Source organism: Protopterus annectens, chromosome 9.part0 (genome assembly GCF_019279795.1).
Source record: "Protopterus annectens isolate FY-2018-M chromosome 9.part0, PAN1.0, whole genome shotgun sequence".
Taxonomy (NCBI): Eukaryota; Metazoa; Chordata; order Ceratodontiformes; family Protopteridae; genus Protopterus; species Protopterus annectens.
The window spans coordinates 1,135,626,394-1,135,653,205 of record NC_056743.1 but is presented as its reverse complement, the minus strand read 5'-3'; the positions used below and the strand labels follow the sequence as shown (position 1 = coordinate 1,135,653,205).

At 36.2% G+C, this 26,812-nt stretch overlaps 1 protein-coding gene across 1 annotated transcript in view; it reads left to right on the top strand.

The window, feature by feature from the left end:
• Positions 1 to 211: 211 nt before the first annotated feature.
• LOC122810930 (interferon-induced transmembrane protein 1-like) overlaps positions 212 to 26,812 on the top strand; it is a 99,203-nt gene continuing 72,602 nt past the window's right edge. Inside the window, exon 1 of the mRNA XM_044082462.1 lies at positions 212 to 517. Within this exon, the coding sequence (XP_043938397.1) occupies positions 377 to 517 (141 nt within the window). The 5' untranslated portion in view covers positions 212 to 376. The remainder of the gene's footprint in view (positions 518 to 26,812) is intronic.

Sequence of the window (26,812 nt, the reverse complement as noted above, 5' to 3'; positions counted from 1 at the left end):
ATAAAAATATTATAGTTAAATGGTGAGTAGTTCTCAGAACCTTGAAGAGTGTGATTAGGTATTCTGGTTTGCCTTCCTCTACCAATGTGATAGTACAAACAGTCCAGTACTTCTTTGTGGTTAAGGTTTTTTAGCTTATTATTCATATCATCTATACTATCCCACCACACATAAATGGCCTGCTTTGTACAGATCATATTAGCCCTACCTTACCAATCAGAAACTGTGTACCTCAGGGGAGAATACACAAAGGGGTATATAAAATAGAAATCATGCTATTGCTCCTGACAGATCTAAAGTATATCACCACTGTGTTGGAAGCTGTAGTTTTCTTTCTGTAATTTTGTTTTGCCTAGTTCTTTGTGTTTCCAACAAAATGCAAAGTGTTGTGATCCCAATGCAAACATACAGTACTCAGATATCACCAAAGAAGGACTACGTTACTTGGTCACTGTTCAATTTTGTTTTCTGCAATCCCTTCTGCTTGGGGTTTGTTGCTCTTATCTTCTCTTTTAAGGTGAGTAACTTATCAAAGGTTTTGAATATTTTAAGTGTCTGTTGACAGAGTATGAAGAAATATATAGACAAAGATATCAAGTTTGCATCTTGGAGCTATATAAAGCACATATGTGCATGTGTGTGCAAACATTTGTGTACATGGTAGCCTATGTGTCATTAAAAAATATATATAACAAATAAGACCGAGTTATTTAGATGGTTACTAACTCATGGCAGCATTTGGAATTGGGTTTTGGGTGATGTAATGTGTTCATCCTAAATGCTCTGTGGTAAATGTTAACCTTTTACCCTGTTGGCATTACAATGGAATTCTGTATATTTAAGACCCTGAGAGAGAGCCAGAGAGAAAGAGAGATCGAGTGAGGAAAAGGACATGCAAAATGAAGTGGAGTATTTTTCACACCTTTTCTAACTTTGTGACTTGGATGCTAGTTGAGAATTGCAATGGACTAGGACATGTCTCTGATGTGAAACTTGTATCTTAACATCTAAAATAAGATAAAACAAACAAATGGGGAAAAAAGAAAAAAAAAAGTTTCATGTTTACTTGTAATAGTACATCAGATGTGTATATTTAAATGGCGTGTGTGCATGTTTGTATATGCGTGTGTATATGTATTTTGTGTAAACAGTGTGTGTGTGCATGTGTTTGTGTGTGTCATGTGTGTGTTTGTGTGTGTGTTTGCATGTGTCACATTGGAATGTATGTGTCTTTTGGCAAATAAAACTATGTTGGACCTGTGTCTCAAGATCCCCTCAAACACAAAAACAATATGAGAGAGAGGGAGAGAGAGACAAAACCTTGTGTTGGGTTTTTGGGCTTTTAATGTGTAGTATCTCCTGGAAAGCAATGCTTAATAACCCTTGGGCATTTTGTAACCACATTTATGAATAGTCATATCTGATCATATATTGCAAACTATAATAAAATCTCTCTATTAGTTATTAACTATAATGCAATAATATGACTATGACACAATTATAAAATTAACTTTTGTATTTAAGACATGGTAGCACACTATTTATGTGTGCAGCATTTTTACTGATATTCAAGAACATTGCAAATAATAGCTACACATAATATTTTTACAACTCCGTTTACACAGCTGTTGATAACCATGGGTCTAGTTAGGCATGTGCCATATATAGTAAAGCTGAGGTTCATTTTAAGAGGCAACATTTTCTCTAAGTAACTCTAACTCAGTAGTATGTGTCACACTTTTATTTACATCACAAGATGTAATTAGTTTGCATAAACTCTGCCTGATTTGGTGGTAGCTTAGAAGGATGTAAAGGATCCCATAGTACCCATTAAAAAGAGTAGGGGTGTGTGTGTGTGTGTGTGTGTGTGTGTGTGTGTGTGTGTGTGTGTGTGTGTGTGTGTGTGCATACATATTTACAAATTTATACAATCATTTCAAATCATTTTCATATTTTATTCAGCAAAGCTTGCCATTTCTATAGTTTTATATCAACCCCATAATTTTTTCCATAACTGTAAGCTAATTTTCTTTAAAAGTAGTGAGACTATCCAGTTTCCATTAAGCATGATTTCATTAATTCTTTTATTTTGTAATAACCACATTATATTTACATAAAATACTTTATCTAACTCTGTTTTCAATTTTTGTTTATGTTTTTTATAATATCCATATTCAATCAAGTCCATATTTATAGTATTATATATATTTTTTGATATTTTCAAAAAACCTAGACATAACTTATTCCACAACTTTTTAACTCTCTCACATTTTAGGAAAACATACTCTGTTGTTTTCTTCCCCTCCACAATACATATTGTTTCAAATTTCTTTTTATAAGGCATATTTGCCTTAATGAATAATTTATTTTATTCCCAATCTCCACAAAAAAAAAAAAAAAAAAAATGTTGGCATTCAACATTATCTATGCCACTTGTTTCTTTTTTAATTGCTTTAATCTTTACTTCTGGAACACTTTTATTTATTTATTGCATTTGTTAAACAGGAAAGTCTACTGGGCCTGAATAGAGCCCATTTTCAGTGGAGGCCCGGGGAGAAAAGCTCCGCAAAGATACATACAATTACAGTAAAATCACTTAGATAGAAAAACAAGATTGTACAGTAGTTACATTATATGAGACTGGTAAATAGAAGCAATGGTATGAACAAAATACAATAATTGACGTAAAAATAATATAGTACAATTATAGTGCATGACTTTGTGTAATAGAAGCAACAGTGCTAGAGTAAAGAAAAAAATAAAATTCATTGACGTGCAAGTAAAGAGAGACATAATTTCTGAGATGCTTATGAATGCCATTTACATTAAGACATAGGTTGAGTTTAAGTATACAAGAAAGTAATAAACTCCAGGTGTGTAGTTGTGAAGAGATTAAGCACAGAGTGAAAGATAGAGGGGGGGTATAAGGGAGGGGGGTAGGATAGGCCCAATGAAAGTGACAGGGAGAAGGATGGAAAAGATGCAATAGTTAGAGGCATAGCACTTGGAAGTTAAATCAGGAGTTGTGGTTGTGTGTTTTTGGAACAGGGGCATAGCCATTCAGAAGAGAGATATGGTTTGAGGGAGTTTTTGAAGGAGGTCAGGTTGTTGATTGCTTTCAGTGATGGGGGGAGATTATCCCATGCCTTAGATGCATAGCAGGAATACAACATTTGGCCGGCTGACAGCTTGGGCTTCTCAATGGATAGTACCATTTTGTTTTCAGATCTGATGATACATGGACAGAATGGAAGAGAGAGAAGTGCAGGTTTCTTGGTGGTAGATGAGTTTATGGGCTGTAGTTAGTTGTAAGAATGTGAGATAGTGTTGGGATTCTAGCCAATTAAGTTGATGCAGAGCAGAACAATGCTGGGCGAGATATTTAGCATTTGTAACAAATTTGGCGACTTTGTTATAACAAGAGTCTAGTTTTGTTTGCAAGGACTGTTGTTTTGTGAGGATAGGAGGCCCATAGAGAAGTATTGGAAGCAGGAAGGAAGAGGCCAGAGCGTTTTTAGTGGAGAGACTGAGAAAATAGTTGTGCCTGTACAGGGCACCTAGTTTTTGATATTTTTTTTGATGTTACTGCAAATGTGCAGGTTGAATGCTAACTTGTCATCAATGATGACTCCTAGTAATTTGGTGTTGGGGACAACTTCAGTAATGGTGATATTTTGGGAGTGAATGTGAATAATGATTTGTCAACAGAGCTGGATTTAGTGGGGGTAAATATTAACAGTTTTGTTTTATTGGCGTTGAGAGCAAGATGGTTCTGGGACATCCAGGTTTCTGTGGAAGTAAATACTTCTTGGGTGAGATGCTGTAAAGTAGAGGCAGATTTAGCAGAGCAGAAGATAGTTGAGTCATCTGCATATTGAATGACTGTGCTATGGATGAGAAAGGAATGGAAGTTATTGACAAATATACTGAATAGTAAGGGTCCCATTATAGATCTAGATCCTTGGGGACACCTGTGTTTGTGGTTATGAAAGGAGAGGAAGCATGTCACCATTTAATAGATTGCTCCCTGTTGTTGAGATAGTTAGTAAACCACTGTATAGTAGGGGGAGATAGGCTGAGATTAGTGAGTTTATTAAGCAAGAGGGAGTGTGATATGGTGTCAAATGCCTTTGAAAGATCTAGAAATAATGCTGACACAAAGTCTCCAGCATCTCAAGCTCTGTTTACATTGTCAAGGAATGAAATGAGGGCAGTGTTAGTACTATCTCCTGGCCTAAAGCCATGCTGAGTGGGAGAAAGTATTTGGTGTTGTATCAGGTGACTGAGGAGCTGGGTATGGATACATTTCTCTAGAGCTTTTGAGATGGGGAGAGAATGGCAATAGGGTGGAAATATGAGATGTCAGAGTTATTGCCGCCTTTGTGAAGTGGTAGAATAAATGTTTTTTTCCAGAGATCAGGTATGCATGATTCCTGAATGGATCTATTTAGCAGGATGCTGATAGGATATGCAATGAAGGAGGCTGAGAGTTGTAAGTATTCAGCTGGTACGTTATCAGGAGCATTGGTACAGGGCTTGAGTTTGTGAAGTTTTTTGATAGTGGAGGTGGGAATGGATGTAAGTGTGAAAGAAGGTAGGAGATCTATAGGGGAGTGCAAAGATGGAGTTCCTAGTGAGTCAGCATTAGTAGGGGGGAAGGTGGTAGTAAGTTTTTATGGTGTCGATGAAGTAATTGTTAAATATAATAATATTTCTCATAATGTTATCATAATATTATTATACCATGTTTTTCTACCTTTTTCCACTTCATCAATCTTCATTTTCCAAATTATTATCTCATTTATAATTTTCTGTTTCTCATTGAAACATTCTTTTGTTATTTTATTATTTCTTATATTTTCCTCAAATTCCTTATAGTTGTACTTCATTACACTTGTCACTAATTTCTCATTCTTTTCATTTAATTCAGTACCCTATATTAATTTAATGAAGCAGCATAAACTATTGGATTAATCAGAACTGAGCCTCCTTCTTCCTTATTCATATACAATTCACCTGTTTTTAACAGGATTTAATATCAGTCTCCTTATAAAGGAGAAGAATATTGCTAGTAAAAGTTTTTCAAATTCTCTAGGAATGATGACAACACTGGATAAATATGCCAGCTTTCCTATTAACACTCAATTAATCAAACAATTTTATATGCTAATCTGTACGTTTTCCATAGTATACAAATATACATTTCCTATCTTATTACATCCAATCCCTTCTTATTTTCTACTTTATCAAAATTTATCCCTAACACAGATATTTTTTCATAGAAAATTGTATACCTGCTGTTTTTATTGTTCCACCCATTCCTTTACTCTTTCTATTAAGTATCATAACTGTTTCCTTTAGCCCTCTAACTAAATAGATAATGGTGTAGATTCAATAAAGCCTGTATGGGCCACTAAAACCATGTGTGCATTGCTGTGTGACATGCATTTGATAGCACACCATTTTGTATTCAGAAAATGGCTCTACACACAGTGTACAGCATCACCAAAAATGGTAAACATTGTGGCATGCTAATTACAAGCATAAGCAGCTGAATAACAGGCTAATCAACCAATCCAAGATGGAGGAGCTATTCAACAAGCTATAAAGCAATTATGTAGATTCAGTGCAGGTTTTCCCTGGAATTCCAAAACATATTAGAATACAGCCACAAAAACTAGTTGACACAGAAAGAATGTTAGGGGCTGCTGCTGCTCTCATTCAGATCTGAATGTGGACAACTCAACCACTGATGTTGCAGTGGAAGTAGTGCCACTATGGGAACATGATCAAGCATGGCCACATTAGCTAATGTCAGATGATGTGGCTGAACTACATCCACATGGATGCTGTCCCCTCCAGGCAGACATTCCATCACAGACACCACCTGTTCCAATGTGTTATTCATCTGATCCATTGAAACAGCAACACTGTAGAGGCAGTCATGCATGTCAGCCTATGCCACATCTACAATCTTAAGCCTTTTCTCAGAAGCCCTATTGGAAAATGCCTGTGCCTCCATGATTGCCCTGAACATATGTTGAGTGCCAGAGAAAGACACACCAGTATCAGGTGGAGGGTGGACAGCAGGCCTTCTCCCCTAACAACACTCCTGCATGGCACCTCATCCACACTTTGGCTATAGCCTAAGTTAGCAGGCAATGAAGCTGGAGTAACCACACAACCCTGATCAAGTGTCTCATCCTCCACCTGTCCAATATCTTAGGGCTCACTGTAATAGGTATGCATAGGCCTACTGGCTGTCAGTGGAAATAAAGAGGATGGCTGAATGTCAACCTCAGTGTCAGATTGAAGCTATGCACCCCGGACTGTGTTTGGCCACCATCATCAGAGTCTGCCGATACTCTGACTTTAGATGATAAGAGTCCAAAGTTCAACACTTCCACTGTGAGAATCACCTGTGATAATAAGCCATAAGCACAGGAAAGTAATAAATACCTACACTACTACAATTTAATATATGCTAACAAACTAACACTGGTGCAACAATCACAGACAGTACAGCAATACACACACTCCTGACACCCACCTCACACATATGGATAAATGCACATTTCTGTCAAATGCTCATCAGTCCTCAAATAAAAATGCTTGGCTTATCAGGTGCAGATGACTCCACACTTGCTAGGGAGGATGGCCCTGGAAGAAGTTAAGCAAAAGGTAAGGGCACCATCATCACAATACCAGTAACACAGAGGGATCAATGTTTTGCCTTTATATGTACTTTAACAATACTTTTAACTGACAGGTCCACCCCAAACCCATGTATAATGAACAAGAATATGTTATTAACTTTATCAATTTATAACTAGATCCCCCACCAAAATTAATTACACCAACTTATTAACTTTATCAATCTATAAATACGCCCCCCCCCAAAATTAATTTAATTTAACTATCACTTTCAATATTTTACTATACAAACAATTGGTAAAAAATTGACATATATAAGCTTACTTGAAAGCTCCTTCTGGGGCATACTTGTCCTCCCTGAAACAGCAGCACCAACATCAGTCACTTGCTGTTGTGCACTTTCCACTGAGCTCTCTGGATTTCTAGCAGTGGACAGGAACTCTTCATTTGGTGTCAGTGGTGGCTGTTTAGCAGCCCCCCCCGGTAGCCAGCTGTTCACAGGCCACTGAAGCTACTCTTGTCTGGGCTAATGAAATCATATCAGTGCCCCTATGACTACTTGATCATGAGTCTTGCTATACCTCCCCTACAGCATTGACATTGTTCACTATCTGGTTCAAAATCTATAGTCTGCCAGACATATCTCCACATCCTTTCTCAAGCAGAAAGGCACAATGTTGCATAAATGCTTAGATAATTACATAATTTTCAGAGTCACTAAAGGGGGGTTTGTGGGGATTGGGACAAATGGGTGCCATCATCTTAGGTGACATAAAACAAAACATTAATTGTTAATAAGTGCTTTCTAACAAATTCTCACAAAATGTGTACACATTTAACCCAGTAAAGTCACTTTTATACAATTGTCAGTCATGTCTACCTGTGCCCAGCACTCCCCTAGTGGTGTCTATGGGCCATCTTAGAAGGCTAACATCCCTGTGTCACTGACAATATAGGACATGCACATTTTACTAAAATAACTTAGAAGAGTGAAAGAGAAACAGTTGTAACAAGAACGCTTGTGATGAAAGTTAATAAGGTTATGTATCTGAGAAAGTAAAATGCCATGACAAAAATGCCTAAGCCATCAGTAAACTTCTAAAATGTGGATACAGATAAAAGTTGCATTTGCTAATGTATATATATATATATATATATATATATATATATATATATATTTTTTTTTTCCTCGTAACGTGAGAAAATCTAGTATGTAATTGAAAAATTCAATCATACCATATCAAGATCAGTAGTCTTCTCTGTAGATAAATCCAAAGTATCAGCAATTTGCTTTTTTGTTGTCTACATACACAACTCTCCTCACCTTTAGGTTTCTTAGCTATTCAGTTACCATTTTCTAGTGCAGATTCAGGCCTGTGAGCATGGTAAAGATGCAAATGAGGTGTGAACTCATTAGAATTGCTGAATCCCAAACTTTTGGCTCTGTATAGCAGATGTAAACATAGCATAGTGCAGGCAATCCCACAGCGTTAGTTGCTAATGGATTGCAATTGTGAATGATTAATGGTAGGGGGAAGGAAAACACAACATCAATTCAGATTCCCTTACCTGCAGTGGGTGTGTCAGCCAGGGTACACTTACAAAGTATAGAAGTAATTTTATCAAGGTTTTAAATGGAAGTAAGGAGCACACATTTTTCAACTTCTGTTCACTAATATCCAGCCTCCCTTGCCTTTATTGAAAACTGTACATAATTGTTATTTAATATTCTCATACATGTTTAGGACAATGATAAAGAATGCATTACAGACTGTATCTCTGAGATCACTGCTCAGATAGGAGAAGAATGAACATAATACAAAGTCAAGACAGCTGCATTGCTGCAAACAATACTCATAAATGGTTGTGTGATCAATCATTGCACTAAATATGTAATTAACACATGAACAAACAACTGAGAGTGCACAAGTGTTATATCTCTTGTTAATATGTGGATGAAATGGGACTTGCTTGTATGCACAATGCATTCCTGCTGCAAAGCTGCTTCTGTGACAAAGAGGGATAAGATATCCTCACTGTGTTTTATAGGTTCAGTGGTGTGACAGTTCAAATCCAGGCTTGAGTAAAAATCTTTAAAATGTGCTAAAATAAATTTTGCAATGTTGTCTATGTTTTTTTTTCTTTTAATATTACTATTTGCACAGCATGCGGCTTAGAGCAAACATGGTGAAGCAGATTAAATCAAATACATTTCATGTAATGTACTTCTGTGATAAAGACTACATAAATTACACCTGCAACTCGAGTGTGGGTGTAGCACACATGGTAAATATGATAAACCACACATTAGATACTATGTGTAGATCCTAGTTCAAATCCCACCTTTATCTTTTAAGGACGAAACCTAATAAGCACTGTTTAGCAGGATAAAACAAGGTGAGCTTTGCCCGCCATGTTTGCATGTCACTTACCTTTGCTCAAACATAGTCTAATGGCCCACAAAAGAAGCAGACAGAAAACCTGTAAACAGAAATCCGACAATACATTTCAAAACACATACATTGTTGCATTTTCTGCTTATCATTATGCAAACCTGCTAAGTGGCATTGCACAGTGGCGAGCAGTCTTCCACAACACCTGCAGGTCCAGAACACCTGCAGACAGGAAGCAGACAGTAGACAATTTTCAAATGGATACATTGTATCCTCTATGGTTTGCCAATGCTGAAACAAGCTAAGCTGCATTGTGCAGTGGTCAACATGCATATGGAGTTATGAATGTGAAAATATACAGCTGCTGCTTAGTTGTTCCTGTGACAGCAGTTGTAAATTAAGGTAGTATAGGTGAGCCAGGGTTCTAATCCAGCTAAGCCCAAACTTTTCTTAATAATGTTCCAGTTTATATAAAAATTAACAGTAGAAAAATACTTACGCATAGGAATAACTATCTATAGCAGGTGCATTGAGCATACACAGGCTATCAAAGCTATATTACACATGAACTGTGGGTATCAGTACAATTATGGTTGTTCAATTACACAATTAAAGAGCCAGACTAATGCTTGTCCACTCATTTTTATAAAATATAAAATATTGTAAACATAATTATAAATAACAGTAAGTATATATATATATATATATATATATATATATATATATACATATTATATATTTTATATATATATATATATATATATATATATATATATATATATATATATATATATATATAAAACACTGGAGTTCATATGAATTATATGTGTGACTGAGGGTATAATGACAATTATGTTTCTGTAATTATAATTATCTTTTCTGGCTTTGGAGGGACTCAGACTTCAATGATACTCATACACACATGAATGTATAAATCAGACCTTGTCAGATCTCACACATATATGGTTAATCCCTCACTCTAATCTGTGAAAACAAAAAAATATATAAAAACAGTATTAAGTGTTTTCATCTCTTCTTAGGAGACTTCATCAGAATACATTGCAGTACATTGTCTAAACAATTAAAATAACTCGATTAAATGACATTATTATTCAACCAAACAACATTCATATTTCCAAAATTAATAAATAAACTTATCTAAATTTAAAAGCGCCAGCTTGGAATATATAAAATATATAAATAAAATCACTTTATAACCAGCTTGGAATATATAAAATATATAAATAAAATCACTTTATATGTACCTTCTAATTCATTTATTTTCTAAAGAGGTGAAATGTATCCCTGAAGGAAAAGGAAATTTAGTAGACAATATTTTGGCTTTGAAATTATATACCAGGAAACTGAACTTTGAAATATCTTTTGGGGACGCTAATAAGGACATTAATGAGGTCCCTGTTTCAAGGGCATCCATATTGAAAAAGAGAAGCACTTTTATTCCCCCTTTACACCCTTTAGTGGACACTTTTGAAAAACCTGTGCTGGAAGATATTTATTGAATGCATACAAATGATAAGAAGGTACCACTGAATTTAACAAGGGATGAATATAATTTGGTAATGGATTTGAGAAAGGACAAATCTGTATGTATTATGACCCCAGATAAAGGTGGAGGAGTGGTCCTATTTAAAGCCATAGCTCTGTGGACGAGGACTAGATTCTCACTTTCCCCATGTTTGACAGCCATGGGCTTCTGCTGTCCCCTCCCTATCCCCAATCATGGTGTCCTCCAATCTGTTGTGTCCCTCACCATCCCCATGTCTTGCCTTTTTTGTCCTATTTGTCTGCATTCTCTTCCTCACCTACCCTACATACCTGACCCAGAAATACCTACATCCCTTACCCAACATTCCTCTCTTACTGAAATAAAAATCATAAATGGGCACCTGTCCCAACAACAAAATATCATCTCAGACATATCTCTCCACTAAGCATGTGTCTTCTCAACACACTTGTTTCTGTCCAATTGGATATACAAAAGGAATGCATTGTTGTCACTACTCTTTGTTGAGGTGAAAATCCAAGTCCATCCAATATTGTATATGGATTTTCATTTTACACTGTTGATGAAGTGGATAGCTACGTTTTTTCCTACTTCTCTCCTGCACATTCCTATATTGCTTTCCTTTTGTTCTTCACCCCCCCCCCATTTCATTACTTTCCTATCTACCTCATTTTAACACCTATAATCTGGTCAAAAAATAGAAACACAAACTATACACATGGCTGTTTACTTTTTGTCCTTTTTGCATGGAGTTTTGCATCACACACCAATGAGAAGCGATCATGAATGGCTCTTCTCATCCTATGGCATTTTGAGGTTAACTCTCTGCAATGCTGCTTAAATCTGCTACACTAAGGAAACACACAGTTAAAGCAGATTAAAAATTATTTAATTACCTTATGAATACATATTTAAAATTATTAGATACAGTTGGATTCAGGGCGGCCACAGTGGTGCAGCAGTTAGCATTGCCGCCACACAGCAAGAGGTTCTCCAGTTCAATTCTTGGCTGGGGTGCCATCTGTGCGGAGTCTGCATGTCCTCCCTGTGGTCATGTGGGTTTCCTCCAGGTGCTCCAGTTTCCTCCCACATCCCAAAGACATGCAGTAGGTGGATTGGACACTCTAAATTGGCCCTAGGTGTGAGTGTGTGCATGTGTGTGCTTCTGTGGAAGGTTGGGAGCCGGGCTGACAACTTGACACTGTAACACTTCACTGCCAATCATGAGCGGACAGGTGATCCACTGTGGTGACCCCTAACCAGGAAAAGCCAAAGAAGATGCAGTTGGATTCAAACTCTGCACCATCTGGACTCAAAATAAATACCTTAATGCACTTACTCCTGCTGCCACAGAGTCAGCTATGCAGTAAATGTATTTCCTTCACTCAATACTATTCAAAGTACTGACTGCCACACCTCTCCAGTTAACTTGCTTGCCCAGAGGTAAGCAAATCAATAGAACTTTCATCATTTTGTCATTGAAGCAGAGGCCCACATTTTCTTGTCACTTAACTATGTGCTAACAGGGAAAGCAGTATAAATACTTTGTTAAAGTTTGACAAAACATTTCCAATACGAATTATTTATGAACATCGTAGTATCTTTTAGATGTGTCTACCATAGCCTTATGGATAAGTAATTCTCAAGTAGAGTAGGAGTCCTTAAACACGTATCTCATGTGCACAAACCCTTTGCCATTGATAATGCAAACCTGCTACTTGGAGATGCACTATGGAAAGTGTACATTAGCATGTATTACTTATACTTACTACACAATTAGTTTTTGTTCCATGAAAGTACACATAAAAGCTCAACCAGAGGAAAGGCACTTTTAATGACAGAACACATATTTACACTTTAGTCATGTGTTACCTGCACCCATGCACTTGAAACGTGGTCTGTCAGTACTTGTTCCCAAATATATCAGCTACATTATGGAAATAAAAACAAAAATGCTTTCTCACATGCTGTGTACATTTTTATACTAACAATACACATTTGGATTGTCTAATATTTGTAGTAATGTGGACAGCTGTTTGCATATAGTTTGTAAAGCTGCCCCTTAAAGTATACCTGAACATTGGAAGCCTAACAGTAAATACTACACTTTGCACACTCATAAATCTGGTTACATGCAGAACTTTCATATCTTGACAGTTGTATATCGCTAGCCATGCATTTCATACAGGCCTCCCAGCATATTCCCTCAAACATCAAATGATGATGTCGTCCACAATAAATTATCCAACAGCATTGTAAAAGTTAGACTTGTGCCATGGCACTTGTGTTAAATACTGAGTTCTGTAGCTGTTGTACCTAGTTAGGGAGGTATTCTAATCTCAATGCAGTCAACTTGTATATATATGTGTGTGTGTGTGTGTGTGTGTGTGTGTGTGTGTGTGTGTGTGTGTGTGTGTGTGTGTGTGTAGTCAGAAGAGCATAACCGTGTATTCTACACTCATCACTACAATTCCATGCAGTACACATCCACTTAATTCAGGCCTCCCAACGTCTTCTCTAAAACATCCAATGATGATGATGTCATCCACCATAAATTGTCCTGCAGCACTGTAAAAGTCAGACTTGTGCCATGGTGTATGCATTAAGTACTAAGTTCTGTAGTTGGTGTACCTAGTTAGGTAGAGGTTCTAATCTCACTGTGGTCAACTTGTATGTGTCTAGTCAGAAGAGTGTAACTATGTATCCTACAGTCATCAGTACAATTCCATGGAGTTCCAATATTTTGACAGTTGTACATGACTACACATCCATTTAATTCAACCTCCCAAAATATTCTCTCAGATATCCAATAATGATGTAATCCACTATACATTGTTCTCTATTTGGTGTACTTAGGTAAGGGCTCTGTTTTTGCTGCGGTCAACTGGTGTGTGTGTGTGTGTGGGGGGTTGTGTGTGTGTGTGTGTGTGTGTGTGTGTGTGTGTGTTTGCTGCCATTCAAGAGACCATTTTACAGCAGCATATGGTATACTGCCATTACCATCTTCTTCTCACCAGATACTGCTGATGTCTTCAATTCCAAAGTGCTATCCGATCCTCTAAAAGTCAGACTTGTGCTGTGGCACTTGCATTAAACACTAAGATCTCTAGTCAGTGCACTTAGTTAGGGGTTCTGTTATCCCTATGGCCAACTGGTGTGTGTATGTGGAGGAGTGTTCAATTTGTTGGCATTCAATAGACCTTTTTACACTTTTGCATTAGGATGTGGGACACTGTTATTACCATCCTCTTTTCACCAGACACTGCTGATGTAATCAGTTATAAAGTGCTGTTCAACACTATAAAAAGCACACTTAGTGCTTGTGTTAAGTACTGTGCTTTGTAAATAGTTAGGCAGCATTCTATTCTCACTGCAGTCAACTGTATGCATTCAACAACAATCACTATGGTGAAAATTTTAGAATGATATGTGAGTACACAGCTCTGTAAAACCCTCCTATGAACATCTCATTGTAACATACAATGATGATTTCATTCTCTATAACATACATTCTGACAGTCTTCAAGACAAACCTATGCTGTGGCAGTAACATGAACTACTGTGCTTGTAAACTACTTTACCTACACATATAGGTGTACTAGTCTGACAGCAGGCAACTTGCATGTCTATACATACAACTATTACTTAAGAGACAATTTTACACAGGGATGTGGCTCCGCATCCATGTTCTACACTCTTCTCAACATCTTCTCCACAAAATACAATGATGCTATCATACTCCATAAAGTGCAACATGACACTGTTACAGTCAGACATATATGGTGTTGCTACTGTGACATTGCATGGCATTCATATTCTATATCTACACAGGTGTAATCTTTAAATCAGGCCCAGTCTACTGCTGTGTGTGTGTGTGTGTGTGTGTGTGTGTGTGTGTGTGTGTGTGTGTGTGTGTGTGTGGTTGTTGCTACATTCTGGTCACTATATGATCTTCGGAATCTCAATTTGTTTCACTACCACTTGGGGAACCTTTCCCATAGACCCTTGCACACCCCATCCTCCTTTTTTCACAGGTCACATGACATCCTTCCTGCAGAGGAGTGGAGGATGTCCTTGTGTCAAACATGCATACACACATCATGATACAGAGTCTTTCCATGAGCCTCTGCAAGCCATCTCCAGACCACTGAATGTGTGATTGCTAATTCTGTCATGGTGTGGTGTACATGTCAAATATGGACAGTTGCAATATGTAATGCAATCTAACAAATATACATATATGCACAATAGTCTCATTATCTTCCATAATATAGATATAGGGATTTGTTTTTATATGATTTAATAATGGTAAGGAATTTATGTGATGTTGGCCATTAGGATGATAATGGCCTATGACCCTATGAACAGTTGACATGTCAGTGTTGCTGTCATTGATGTGCTATATTGAGGTGTGTATGTACAGTATGGCTACAAGAGGGTATCACAATCTGTGATATGAGATAATGTATTGAAGGCGACTGCTGCCATTGCATTACATGCTCCTTCTATAACAGCTGTAGTAAATACCTCCTCAGAACTGCTGACATGATATGATACACTTTTATGTATATTGTTGGCATATTAGGACATGTGTTGTAGTGGAGCAGATTAACCTTCTACATAGTTCACATTCTGCTATCACAGTAACACTTGCCGTAGGCACAGGTGTGCATGTGTCTGCATACCATCATTAAATGTTCTGTGACAGATATCAATATAAATTCATATTGATTACATGGTTACATAAGTCTTGTCTCATACATGTCATGCTATGGTGTGCAAAACTAATCTATGACATGTTTTGATTCCATTGCAACCCTGTGGGATTCATTGCATGTGCAGTTGTGTTGCTATACTCGTTTTGAGGTGGTCAACTGCACCATTGTATGCCTTTTACCATTTGTGTCAGGAGATGTTCTGCTTGAGCTACAAACAACTGATCTCTAATGTGCCTGATGTGGCATGAGGCCACTCAGACACAGTTTGTCCATGTAAAACATATCGGCATATGTGTACAATTGATGTAAGTACATAACTTTGGTACAGTTGTATGACTGTGTGCATAGTATCAGTGTGTGGAATGTGTTGAATGACCAAGGTTGTATTTGGAGGTCTTTACACAAATCATGTATTCCAATAAATGTGAAATATTAAGGGGAATATGCATCGAAGCACAGATCTGTGTGTGGATGCCACCAGACATACCCAACCTGAGGAAATGGATAATCAATATTTTCTCACACATCACCTCCCTGTCACCCCTGGTCATCAGACATGGTATACTTGCAAACATTACTCAGTTTTTATTCTAAGGAGGAGAGCTCATGTGTGCACTCTCTACAGCTAATAACACAGAATCAATGGACCCTGAGAACATCACAGATTAGCTATAGCATGATTCAAAACATGGAAATAGTAGTCACACTTGGAGCCATACTTCAACACAGGCTCCAGGAAGCCTACGTTTCTTTGGAAGGGTGTAAATCAACATGCATCCTTCTGACTGTGGGGAACATCACCTGATGCATGTATATATAGACCCATCCTGACTCTCCTCATCTGTGAGGTACACCAACCGGTCATCATGGTGCTTCTCTAAAAGGACACAGGTAATATCCCAACTGTGTACCAAACACATATGTGATTTGTTCAGGCTACATCATGTCTGCTACATCTTCTCAATGTCCTCAAGGTCAACAAGGACATGAATGATGACAGCTCTATCATCCTGAGTAATGTGTACTTGCCAAGACATTTGACACAAATATACACAGAGGTATTACTGAGAAACTGTCACAAGTGGCCATAAACTCCTACATCAACAAGTGGGTAGACCACTGGATCACATATGTGACAGATAAGTATGTGAAGTGACCAACATCTAGAGTCCAGTGATCAGTTCAGTACCTCAGGGCTCCATGCTAGGCCCTTTCTTGTGTATTAGTGAAGTCACAGACATCTACACTGACTTATGCATCCTTAGTCCAACCAGCTTTGTGGAGGACTTTAGACTGTGGACAATCATTAAATCCAAGTGTGATATTGATATAATACCAACAATATCAACACACACAGTGGATTGCTGCTACAGCCATAAGGACACAGCAGATGAACCAAAATAATGGTGTAATTAGTTACATTATAAAAGCAAATACACAAGATAATTATAATATAGACAGCAGACCCCTATGAGCAGACCAAGTGTATGTGACTTGTGTACTCAGGTAGATGGTATGTGAAACATCCATCAGCATGTGGCCACAGTGGTGACTACTTCCTTGTATGTAACAGAACTCCTGAGTATGTGCGGGACAGCCACATCAAAGGGCATTATAGCTCCATAGTTCTCAGCCCTCATTACACCAATAACCAAGTACAATGTACCCTTTCTCGTGTACCTCCCAACACATTTATTTATTTTATATTTGTTTAGCAGGAGTGTCCACTAGGCTGGAATGAGCCCATTTTCGGTGGAGGCCTGGGGAAAAGAATCTCCAATAGACATGTCAGTACAAACATTCAGTTAATTACAAAATTGAATTAACAGAGCTACAGTTAGCAACAACAAAGCTAAAAACAGTTACAAATGAGATGAAGAAGTTTAACAGTCAGAAGTGATCATAATATTACATAAACATCAATTGAGCAGAAATGAATAATAACGATATACAATGAAACTAGCAGTGTGCAGTAAATAGAAATGTCTAAGAAAGTCATGTGCAATGGATAAAGGAGAAAATAAAAGAAGAAAAAATAAATATATAGAGTTGAGTGGTATGGATTTAAAATGGTTAGGGATGTGTGTGAGAGATGATATTGTGGGATGGCTCAGGTTATATGGCGTCTGGAGCAAGAGCATTGCCAATGGGTAGATAGATGGAAATGAAGGGCCAAACATCTTCCAGGGATGAGTTTCTCATGTGTACTACATTGCAGCAGTGAGCTCCCACACATCTTATTGGCCATAATTAAATATTATTTTTGTTGTAGAAACATTAGTGGTTAATAGTGCGGAACCCCCATCAAGGTATTATACAAGATGCATGTGTGAAATGTATTCCTATGATGCACACAGTAAATACACTGTTGATTGACAACATTGATTGCATGGGTTACATTTGAGACAGTGTGGATTTTGCCATAGACATTATGTGCATGCACACCTGTCAACTAGCTGGGATTGCTCATAATGTCAATCAAATACAGGTGTAACCGTGTCCCTCCTAACACCTCCAGCAGATGTTAAATTTTGAAAATGTTGTGATTGATTCCCCTTCATAGATTGCTGACAAATCATGTGTTGTACATATATGTTCTTGCAGAGCCATCTATGATCACTCACAATCACATATGTTATGTCAGAAACATGGGATTAATGGTGGTATTATGCTGATATTGTCTATGATTGTGTATGCTTCCTACTTATGTTTGTCCATGAGTTTGTTACTATGTGTCCCAGTTGGCTGAGACCTATGCTAACATTATATTCATATTCAGGCAACTCATTTTGCACAGCTTGACAATATGTACCTAACCCCTATTGTATATACCATTCCTGATATATGTCCTCTTCACTGTTCATGTCAGGATGCTTATATCACAAATAATCCTCTCCACTGATATACCACCTTGTGTGACAGTCACATAATATACAATTACTGTGCAGTAAATACTGTACCTTGTTGATATGTAATTAGTGTTCATGCTACAGCTATCTTCATTGACATGCCCTCATCTGTTGTACATTACCATGTTTCACCTGCTCTCTTCCCTGGTGGTCATTCCTGTAATTCATCTGTCCATCCCTTTTCAATACACACACTTCCCTATTTATTTATTTATAATGCAATCCATGTTCCCTTGCTGATCATTTATCAAGCATTTTATTCAGTATGCCTGAAACAGGTTTCCATACTACTCTGCACTGTATACATTTTATTGTAATATATTGGAACTGCATACATTGCTTTATTAATAATCTTGGTAGTCATTGTGACTTTCCATGCAATCCCAAAGATCTAGTTTGCCTATATGTAAATAAGTGTACATGCCTGTAGGTGTTTGTGTTGCTGTACATGGTTTCCTGTCCACCAATAATGTTGCTGGCCATAAAACTACACTTGTTTACATTTAAACACATTATATGGCATGCATATGTAATCAATGCAAACATATAAACTCTGTGTAGGCTTTGTGCTAAGCCTACACAGAGTTTATTGAATCCCCAGGCATAACTTATTTTATCCACTCTGTTTTTTAGTTGTTATGATAATATCATCCACAGATGACATCATGACTGGAATTTCAGCTTCCATTTAACTTTTATAATTTGCATTCTTCATTTTTAGTTTACCTCTTTAACTATTGTATTCATGATTAAAACAAATAAAATACTACTCATACGGCACCCTGCCTTATACCATTATTCATAGCTATTTCTTTAATCTGTCTTTATTATTCTTATAAGCTGTTCTACATACTTGCTAGATTTTAATATTAACATTACACACATCCATTACTTTCTACAGTATATGATGCTGTATTGAACCAAATGCTTTATTAGTATCACCTACCATAAGTTTTATATCTTCTTTCTATTTATATAATCTATAATTTCTCTCACTATAATTAATCATTCTTGGCATCCGTTTCCTTTTATAATGTAAACACTTCCCTCCATTATATATACTGCACCTTATTCTCAAATCTCTTTTGCATTATTTTCATTAATAATTTATAATCTGTATTATTTCAAACTATTGATCTCGAGTTTTTTATATCTTCTTTTTCTCTATGTTTCCATATAAATTTTAAAACTCCACTACACAATTCTTTGTTTTGTAAACCTTCATTTAATCATTCATTGAATATATATAAATATATATATATATATATATATATATATATATATATATATATATATATACACACACACACATGTGTATATATAAATATATATATATATATATATATAATATTAAATAGTCTTTCTGCCATTTTTTGAGATTTTCATACATTTCAAACCCAATAACTTCTGAGTCAGAAGCGGATTCCATATTTAACTGTTTACATACTTTTTCTAATTCATACAATTTGATCTCCTTTTCAAATTCTTTATTACTTTGTTCAGCTTTTTTTTACTTCCCATTTCTTTACATCATGTAACTTTTTTGTTAAACATTTCTTCCATATATCTTACAATTCCCATATCATAATTTGTTGCTGACTTTACTTTATATTACCTTCTTTATCTTTAATTTCTCTTATTATGCTACTATCCCCTTCAGTATCTTACTTAAAGTGAGGCTTACTATTTTTCCCTTGCAAAAATACCTACAATATTTCTCCAATTCTCTAATAAGTTTTCATATACATTGCTTTTTCCTTCTCAAAATAATGTATATTATTATTTTCTAAATTATTCATTGCATATCTATGTATTTTAGCATATTCTTGCTTTTATTTTTTATTTCTTTATTATTCCAAAATAGATACCTATCTTTATATTTTCTTTTAAAAGTTATCCACCATTCTGACCAGTTAATATAAAATGATTTCATAGTAATATGATTGTTCCATAATTGCTTAATATCATTCTTTCCTTTTTCATTCCATTCCTTTTCATTTGTTTTTTATGACTTTTCCTGTCTTTATATACTCTTTATTATGGTATATTTCCAAACATATTGCCAAATGATCTGAAAATCCTGTTGCAATAGTTTCTTCTTCCATTATGCATATTACTTCTGATACCAAAAAATAATTAATTTCAGATTTTAAACTACTTCTTCTGTATGTCCATTTTTTTTAATTCAATATAACTAATTTTGCACATTTTATTACCTCCACCATCTTTGTTATATATTTTCCTCTTTTCTTTTTATTCCCCTTAAGTCAGAATTAAAATCTGCTTGTAACTATTATATTCATATTTCAAATACATAAGCCAATATTTTCTGAAATAGATTTTTCTTTTCTATAAAATCACATATGAATATATAGCAATCACATATGAATATATAGCAATAATTTTATATACTTTTTCATTCCATCTTATATCTATAATTGTTAATCTTTAGATTAAAACTAATATAACATCCAAAATTTTCATTACTCTTCTACATAGAACTGCTACTCCTGCCCATCCCATATTTTTTGTCTGTAATTTTATATCCTCTAGAATAATTATACCAACATGACATTTGTAACATCATTCCAGAATTGCTATCCTTCTAGTAATATGTTTCATGCTATTAAAGTTTACTGAAAAAATCTTGAATTATTCCTTTCCCTATTTCTTACTTTAGGAGATAGCATCCTATACTAATTTCTTATAAGAAAAGTAAGTAGTATTCATTTCACTTCTTTTTTATTTTTATTGATTGCTTTACATTTTCTTTTGCTGTCATTAACTCTTCTACCAATGGAATTTTTTTTTTCCAATTAACACTTTTCACTAGAATAAAACAGATAATAACACAAGTTATAAAATATTTAATAAAAAATTAGCTTTCACATTCAAAAACTCTTCATCAGGTATATTAAGAGTATCCCAACCAGAAAACATTTGAATACTATATAGTTAATGAATAAATTAGTTAATTATTTAATTAATCAAAGCATCAGAGATTTAAACCACTTAACCTTAAAACAGGTTTTAAAGAACATGGTTCATTTATGCCTGGAGCATTCAAAAGAATTTTGGCATACAAACCATTTATATTCATAATACTCAGTTAAATTCACAAAATCACCTCTATGTATTGTCAGATTAAAAATCTGTAGAAAAATAAATATAAAACTATGTGCGAAAACATATTCTGCCATATGCTTCACCATAGTATTAGTTAGAACTTCCTTTCTAATCTCATAAATATGCTGTGACATTCTTTCTTTAAGGCATCTATTAGTTTTGCCAGTATAAAATGATGTACATAAGGTAGAAGTTGTACTATAAACCAGATTTTCAGAAACACAGTCATCAGTAAAATCAATATTAAAGACCTTCCTTGTTACAGAGTGTTGAAAAGAGTAGGTAATATTAATATATTTACAAAAAATACACACCATACAAGGAGAAGTTCCAACTCTATTGATTATACCCACATCAGAGGCCATTGTGCTATTGTAGAGCACTGTGTAACATAGTTGCCTTTTTAAATTCAATTTACTTTTAAAGACAATCTTAGGGGGCATACCAACAAGTTTTTGCACTTGTTTTTTTTTTAAAAGTCTATTATTTGCATCACATCCAGAAAAAAATAAGCTTAAGGCACATATTTCATGCAAACATCAAAAAGTCAGTAAATGTATCAACCATATCACCATTTTGTGCTGGAACAAAAGATAATTTTTTTTCAAGTTCACTGCTCTCATGCACTGAGTGTGTAAATATATTAATATTACCTCCTCTTTTCAACACCATCTAACAAGGAAGGTCTTTAATATTGATTTTACTGCTATGATTCTGCAAATCTAGTTTATATTGCAACGTGTTGACTGTCAAATCCTTTTGATTGTTCATCCATCTGCTGTCTGCAACTACTTTTTCCCATTTTTGCACAGGGGGTCAGGGTGTTACTTTAACATTGGCAATCATCTACTGCCAATGTTCACACCAGTGGGAGGCTAACACAGGGCTGGGATAAGGTGGCAGTCAAAGAGAACAGGTTATGGTGGTTCAGACGTACAGAAGTGCAGTAGACAATCTGGTGAAGAAGATATGGGACAGACAGGAAGAAAGCAAGAAGAAATGAGGGCTACACACTTTACCAGCTGCTTTTACTTATAACCTTCATTAATGGGCTATTCCTTTATTACTTTAACTTTGATCTCTGTGCCTATAGTTTTATAACATAATGCTAGAAAAGCAGGACAAAAATGATATGCATCTTTTAGCAGTCCAATTCATCTCTGTATAATTTGTTATATACTTATTGATCACCAATTGCTTTAACACAAAAGTTTACTTACAGGTTACAATTATTGCTACCCCTGTCTCCTTTACACTGCCATATAAATAATTCCCAACCAATCCCAGATTATACAAGCTAGAGCTTATCTTACAGTAAAGAATAAATGCAATACCTTTTAACAAACTATTTATCTGACTAACAAACAAACATCACAATAACAGTCATGTAGAAATAACAACACAGTTGTTACCAGGCAAACATTTAAACATTGTACAACATTGTAACATTCTAGCAATGCTACCCCTCTTCCAACCTATCAACGTAATTCTAGGCAAAGCCAAACACAGAATAAAGGCATAACAAGTGAGTTTTAAACATTATCATAATAAGTCTGGATGAAGCAAAACTACCACAAGACAAGGGCATGAACTAATAACTATGCTAGAATAAAATTTTGCAGTAGCATGTCTTATGATCCCACATTTTTGTGGAAGAAAAAAAAACAAAAATAAACATCTGGACATTATACAGCATTCTCACAGGCCCTATCAGCCTCCTAACCTTTCAGCATAATTCCAAACACAGCCAAAAATAACTGCAGAACAAAGACATAACATCAGGGATAGTTTAAAACAATGTTTGCATTAGCATTCATTAAGACATCATTACATTCTGCAGAATTCTGACAGCCCCACCCCAAAGTCTCAGCACAATAATTCTGGATGAAATGAAAACAAAATAAAAAGACAAAAGAGTAGCGTTATATATCGCATGACCTCACATTTAAAAAAAAAATACCAGGCAAACATTTGAACAATTCAGCATTCTCACAGCCCCTATGCACACTCCCAACCTTTCAACACAATAACTAAGGAAAAAGCAGAAAAAGTCATAGCATCACTGATAGTTATAAACATTGCCAGTTTACACAATACTAGCATAACAACCTCCCTCCCCAAATTCTTTTAGCACAAGAATTCTGGACAAAAGTAAAATAAAAGTAGTACAACCACAACTACAGCTCCTCAGTCCCTAGTCCTTTTAGCACAAGAATTCTAGACAAAAGTAAAATAAAACTAGTACAACCACAGCCCCTCACCCCCCATCTTATTAGCACAAGAACTCTGCACAAAAGTAAAATAAAACTGGGGCAACCACAGCCCCTCCCCCCATCTTATTAGCACAAGAACTCTGCACAAAAGTAAAATAAAACCAGGACAACCACAGCCCCTCTCCCCGCTCAATCCTCTTACCACAAGAACTCTGCACAAAAAAGTAATTTGTTTGTTTATTTTTACTTATTTTAATTTACATTTGGTTACTGGGAAAAGTCTGACTGGACACAGGCTCTTTTTCAGCAGAGGTCCTGAGAGAAAAGTTTGACATATAACATACATTACTGAAGTATAATTTAATGGAAGTATAACTCTATACAAACTACATCAAATAATTGGGAGGGTGGCTTAATGGCTAAGGTGTTTGCCTTATAAACAGAAGATGTGGGGTTTGAGTCTCACAAGGGAAAAATGGCTTGCGAGGGCAGTTAGCTTAGTACTAAACTATGAACTTATAAGAACAGAGATGATAGAATAAAAAACGCTTTACAAATTGCATCATTTACTGTAGTAAATCCTTGTTTCTTATGTATATGTTGCTTTGAATATTTTCTGTAAACCAGTTGTTGATTGTTTACTTATTTTTGTAAATGATAATCTGTAGAACATGTGGATCTTTTCTCATTGGGCCTCCGCTGAAAAAGGGTTACTTAGCTCAGTCAGACAAACCCAGTCAACAAATGTAAAATAAATAAATAAATAATAAATCAAGTAAAAACACTATACAAATTGCATTAAGTAAAAACTAGGATTCTAAAAGCTGTATACTGTACATCATCTATGAGTAAGAATGATAATTGGTACATTATGTAGGTATGAAGATGAAGCAGGTAAAAACTGTGCAATAGAATAACGTTTTGTGTGATATAGTATTATATAAGTTTAGAGTATATACCATGTGTCTAGCAAGAAGAGGCAATAACATTAGCTGAAGAGAGAGGTATGAGAGTGTGATTTACAAGATAAAGAAAAGTCAGCTGTCTGACTATAGGTGTTAACCCTGGGTGAGCAAGTGAGGGAGATGGAGTTAGATGCAATCTAACTCCATCTCTCTTCTGGATGCAGTCATCTCCCTAAGTTACCCCCATCACAAAAAATAAAGTTAAAAATAAACACAAAAACTTACCTTTTATGTAGTTGACAGAAGGCTGCTACTAATTCTCGTCTCTCTCTTCATGATTTTAGACTGATGACTGATCTGCTACTTGCTTCCCCTCTACACAGACCAGACAAGTGTAGTCCTTTTTAAATTGCCATTAAAAGGACAGTTTTACAGATCTTTTAGAAACTGCCCTTAGGAGGAAAGTTGATTACAATGACAATGTCCGCTGCTGGAAGGCTTGAATCTGCTGTGTCTGTCCACTGTTCTCCATCCTCGCTCCAGTAATCCACAGCCACTTCTAGAAGGCTTGACTGCACTGTCTGTCTACTGTTCTCCATCCTCACCCCAGTAATCCAAATTCCCTCTTGATCTGTAGCCGATAAGGTGCAAAGAAAACTCCACTCTTGAAAAAGAAGAGAAGTAATTCTTACTATTTACATGTGCCTTTTTAAAGGCAGTCGACACAGCATGTGCTTTGCAAAGACCAGTCAGGTTCTTGCTTCATCACTTCCTTGCTAAAAAAAAAAAGTGACAAGTTCCATGGATGCTGCAGCCAATCAGATGCCTTGAATCACTGAAGGAGACCTGATTGTGTGCAGCCTATAGACGAATAAAAAAAGAAACCCCTGGAAACAAGTTTGTGATTGTGCGGTGACATCACACAGTCATGCAGACATCCACAAGGAGCCGAGGAATGAGCAAAGTAGATGGAGCAATCTGCCACTACTGCATGTGGACCCTCGTTTGCAGGGAGATAATCGGGGGCTCCCTACAGCCACGGGTGCTTAACACCAGCTATGCTGTTGGTAAGAGATAAAATGATATAAATTTGGACATAATGGGGTTGTGGGACAAACATTGACTTATAGCACTTGGGAATTATGGCCATGACTAAAAAGAAGGCTAAACTGAAATTTTTGAGTATTAGTAGTTAACTCCACAGGAGAACTAACATTTTGAGCTTGTAAGCTAAGGTGTAACAATTTCAACATGAGTGGAGAACTAATTATGTAAAGCTTGTATGTATTTGACTTTCACTTGTTATGTTACTGGAGTTATATACAAAATCCAGTATGCATTGACTTGAATGTGCTGGGTAAAACATGTTGAGGAAGGTGTCAGGCATACTTTACATGATATTTACTTCAATGTATGTGTGTGTAGTCTATGGCCTCCAGATCCTCAGGGAAATATGCTATGGCATAGAAATGTTGCATGATGGTAGCTGTCTCCTCTGGGATACGTGGAAACCAAATATGTTCCCTTAGATGTTGAAGCATTGCATTTAGAAACTGGTGTAAGATTACTGAGGATGAAAATATACTGAGGATGAAACCTGTGACACCCTAATATATCCCCTGTGTTTCTCTGAAAATTGCTTGTAGCTAGTACACATAATGTGATGCATGCTTTGGTTTCAATTGAAATGAGTTTCCCATGAATTCCCTGGTGCCTCAGGTGATAGCGGTAGCAGTTGACTATTTCCTCTAAGGTATCCCTATCCACCCTAGAGCACTGTAATATTTCCCCCTCACTATCCTTCACCGCGTGGCTCCCAGGATTTATCTACTGATCTAAGGACTCCAACCCAGTGTGAATGCACAGACCAGCCTAAAACTTAAGAGAAAAAGTTGTATTCACTTAAAAAGAATTTAGGGTAAAAACAATTATATGTACCATTAAATTGCTAACCAGGAAAGCGTTCTGCGGGCAGGAACTAGTCAGTACCTATATCATAACTGGCAACAGTAACTACATTGCCAAACAACTAAGACCTTTTCCTTTGAAAAGTATTTTACTGCAAAAACAGACTGCAGAACCTACATATAGTTACCTTTGGGACCCTGCAGACTCCTGGCGGTGTATTCCCCGCTCCGCTTCGCCCTCGCTTTGCTCGGGCTCGCTCCACACCCCACCCTGCCCCCATATCCCACCCGCCCCCACTACCTCTACATTTATTAGGTTGTTAGCCCATCCCCCTTGCTCTCTACCAATCACGACCACCCCTCAATCTGCCACTTCTCCTCCCACACTCTTGGCCCTCCTTAACTACCAAGTAAATTCTTCTGCTTCTTCATACCCACTGGCCTTCCTCTTGCTATACCATG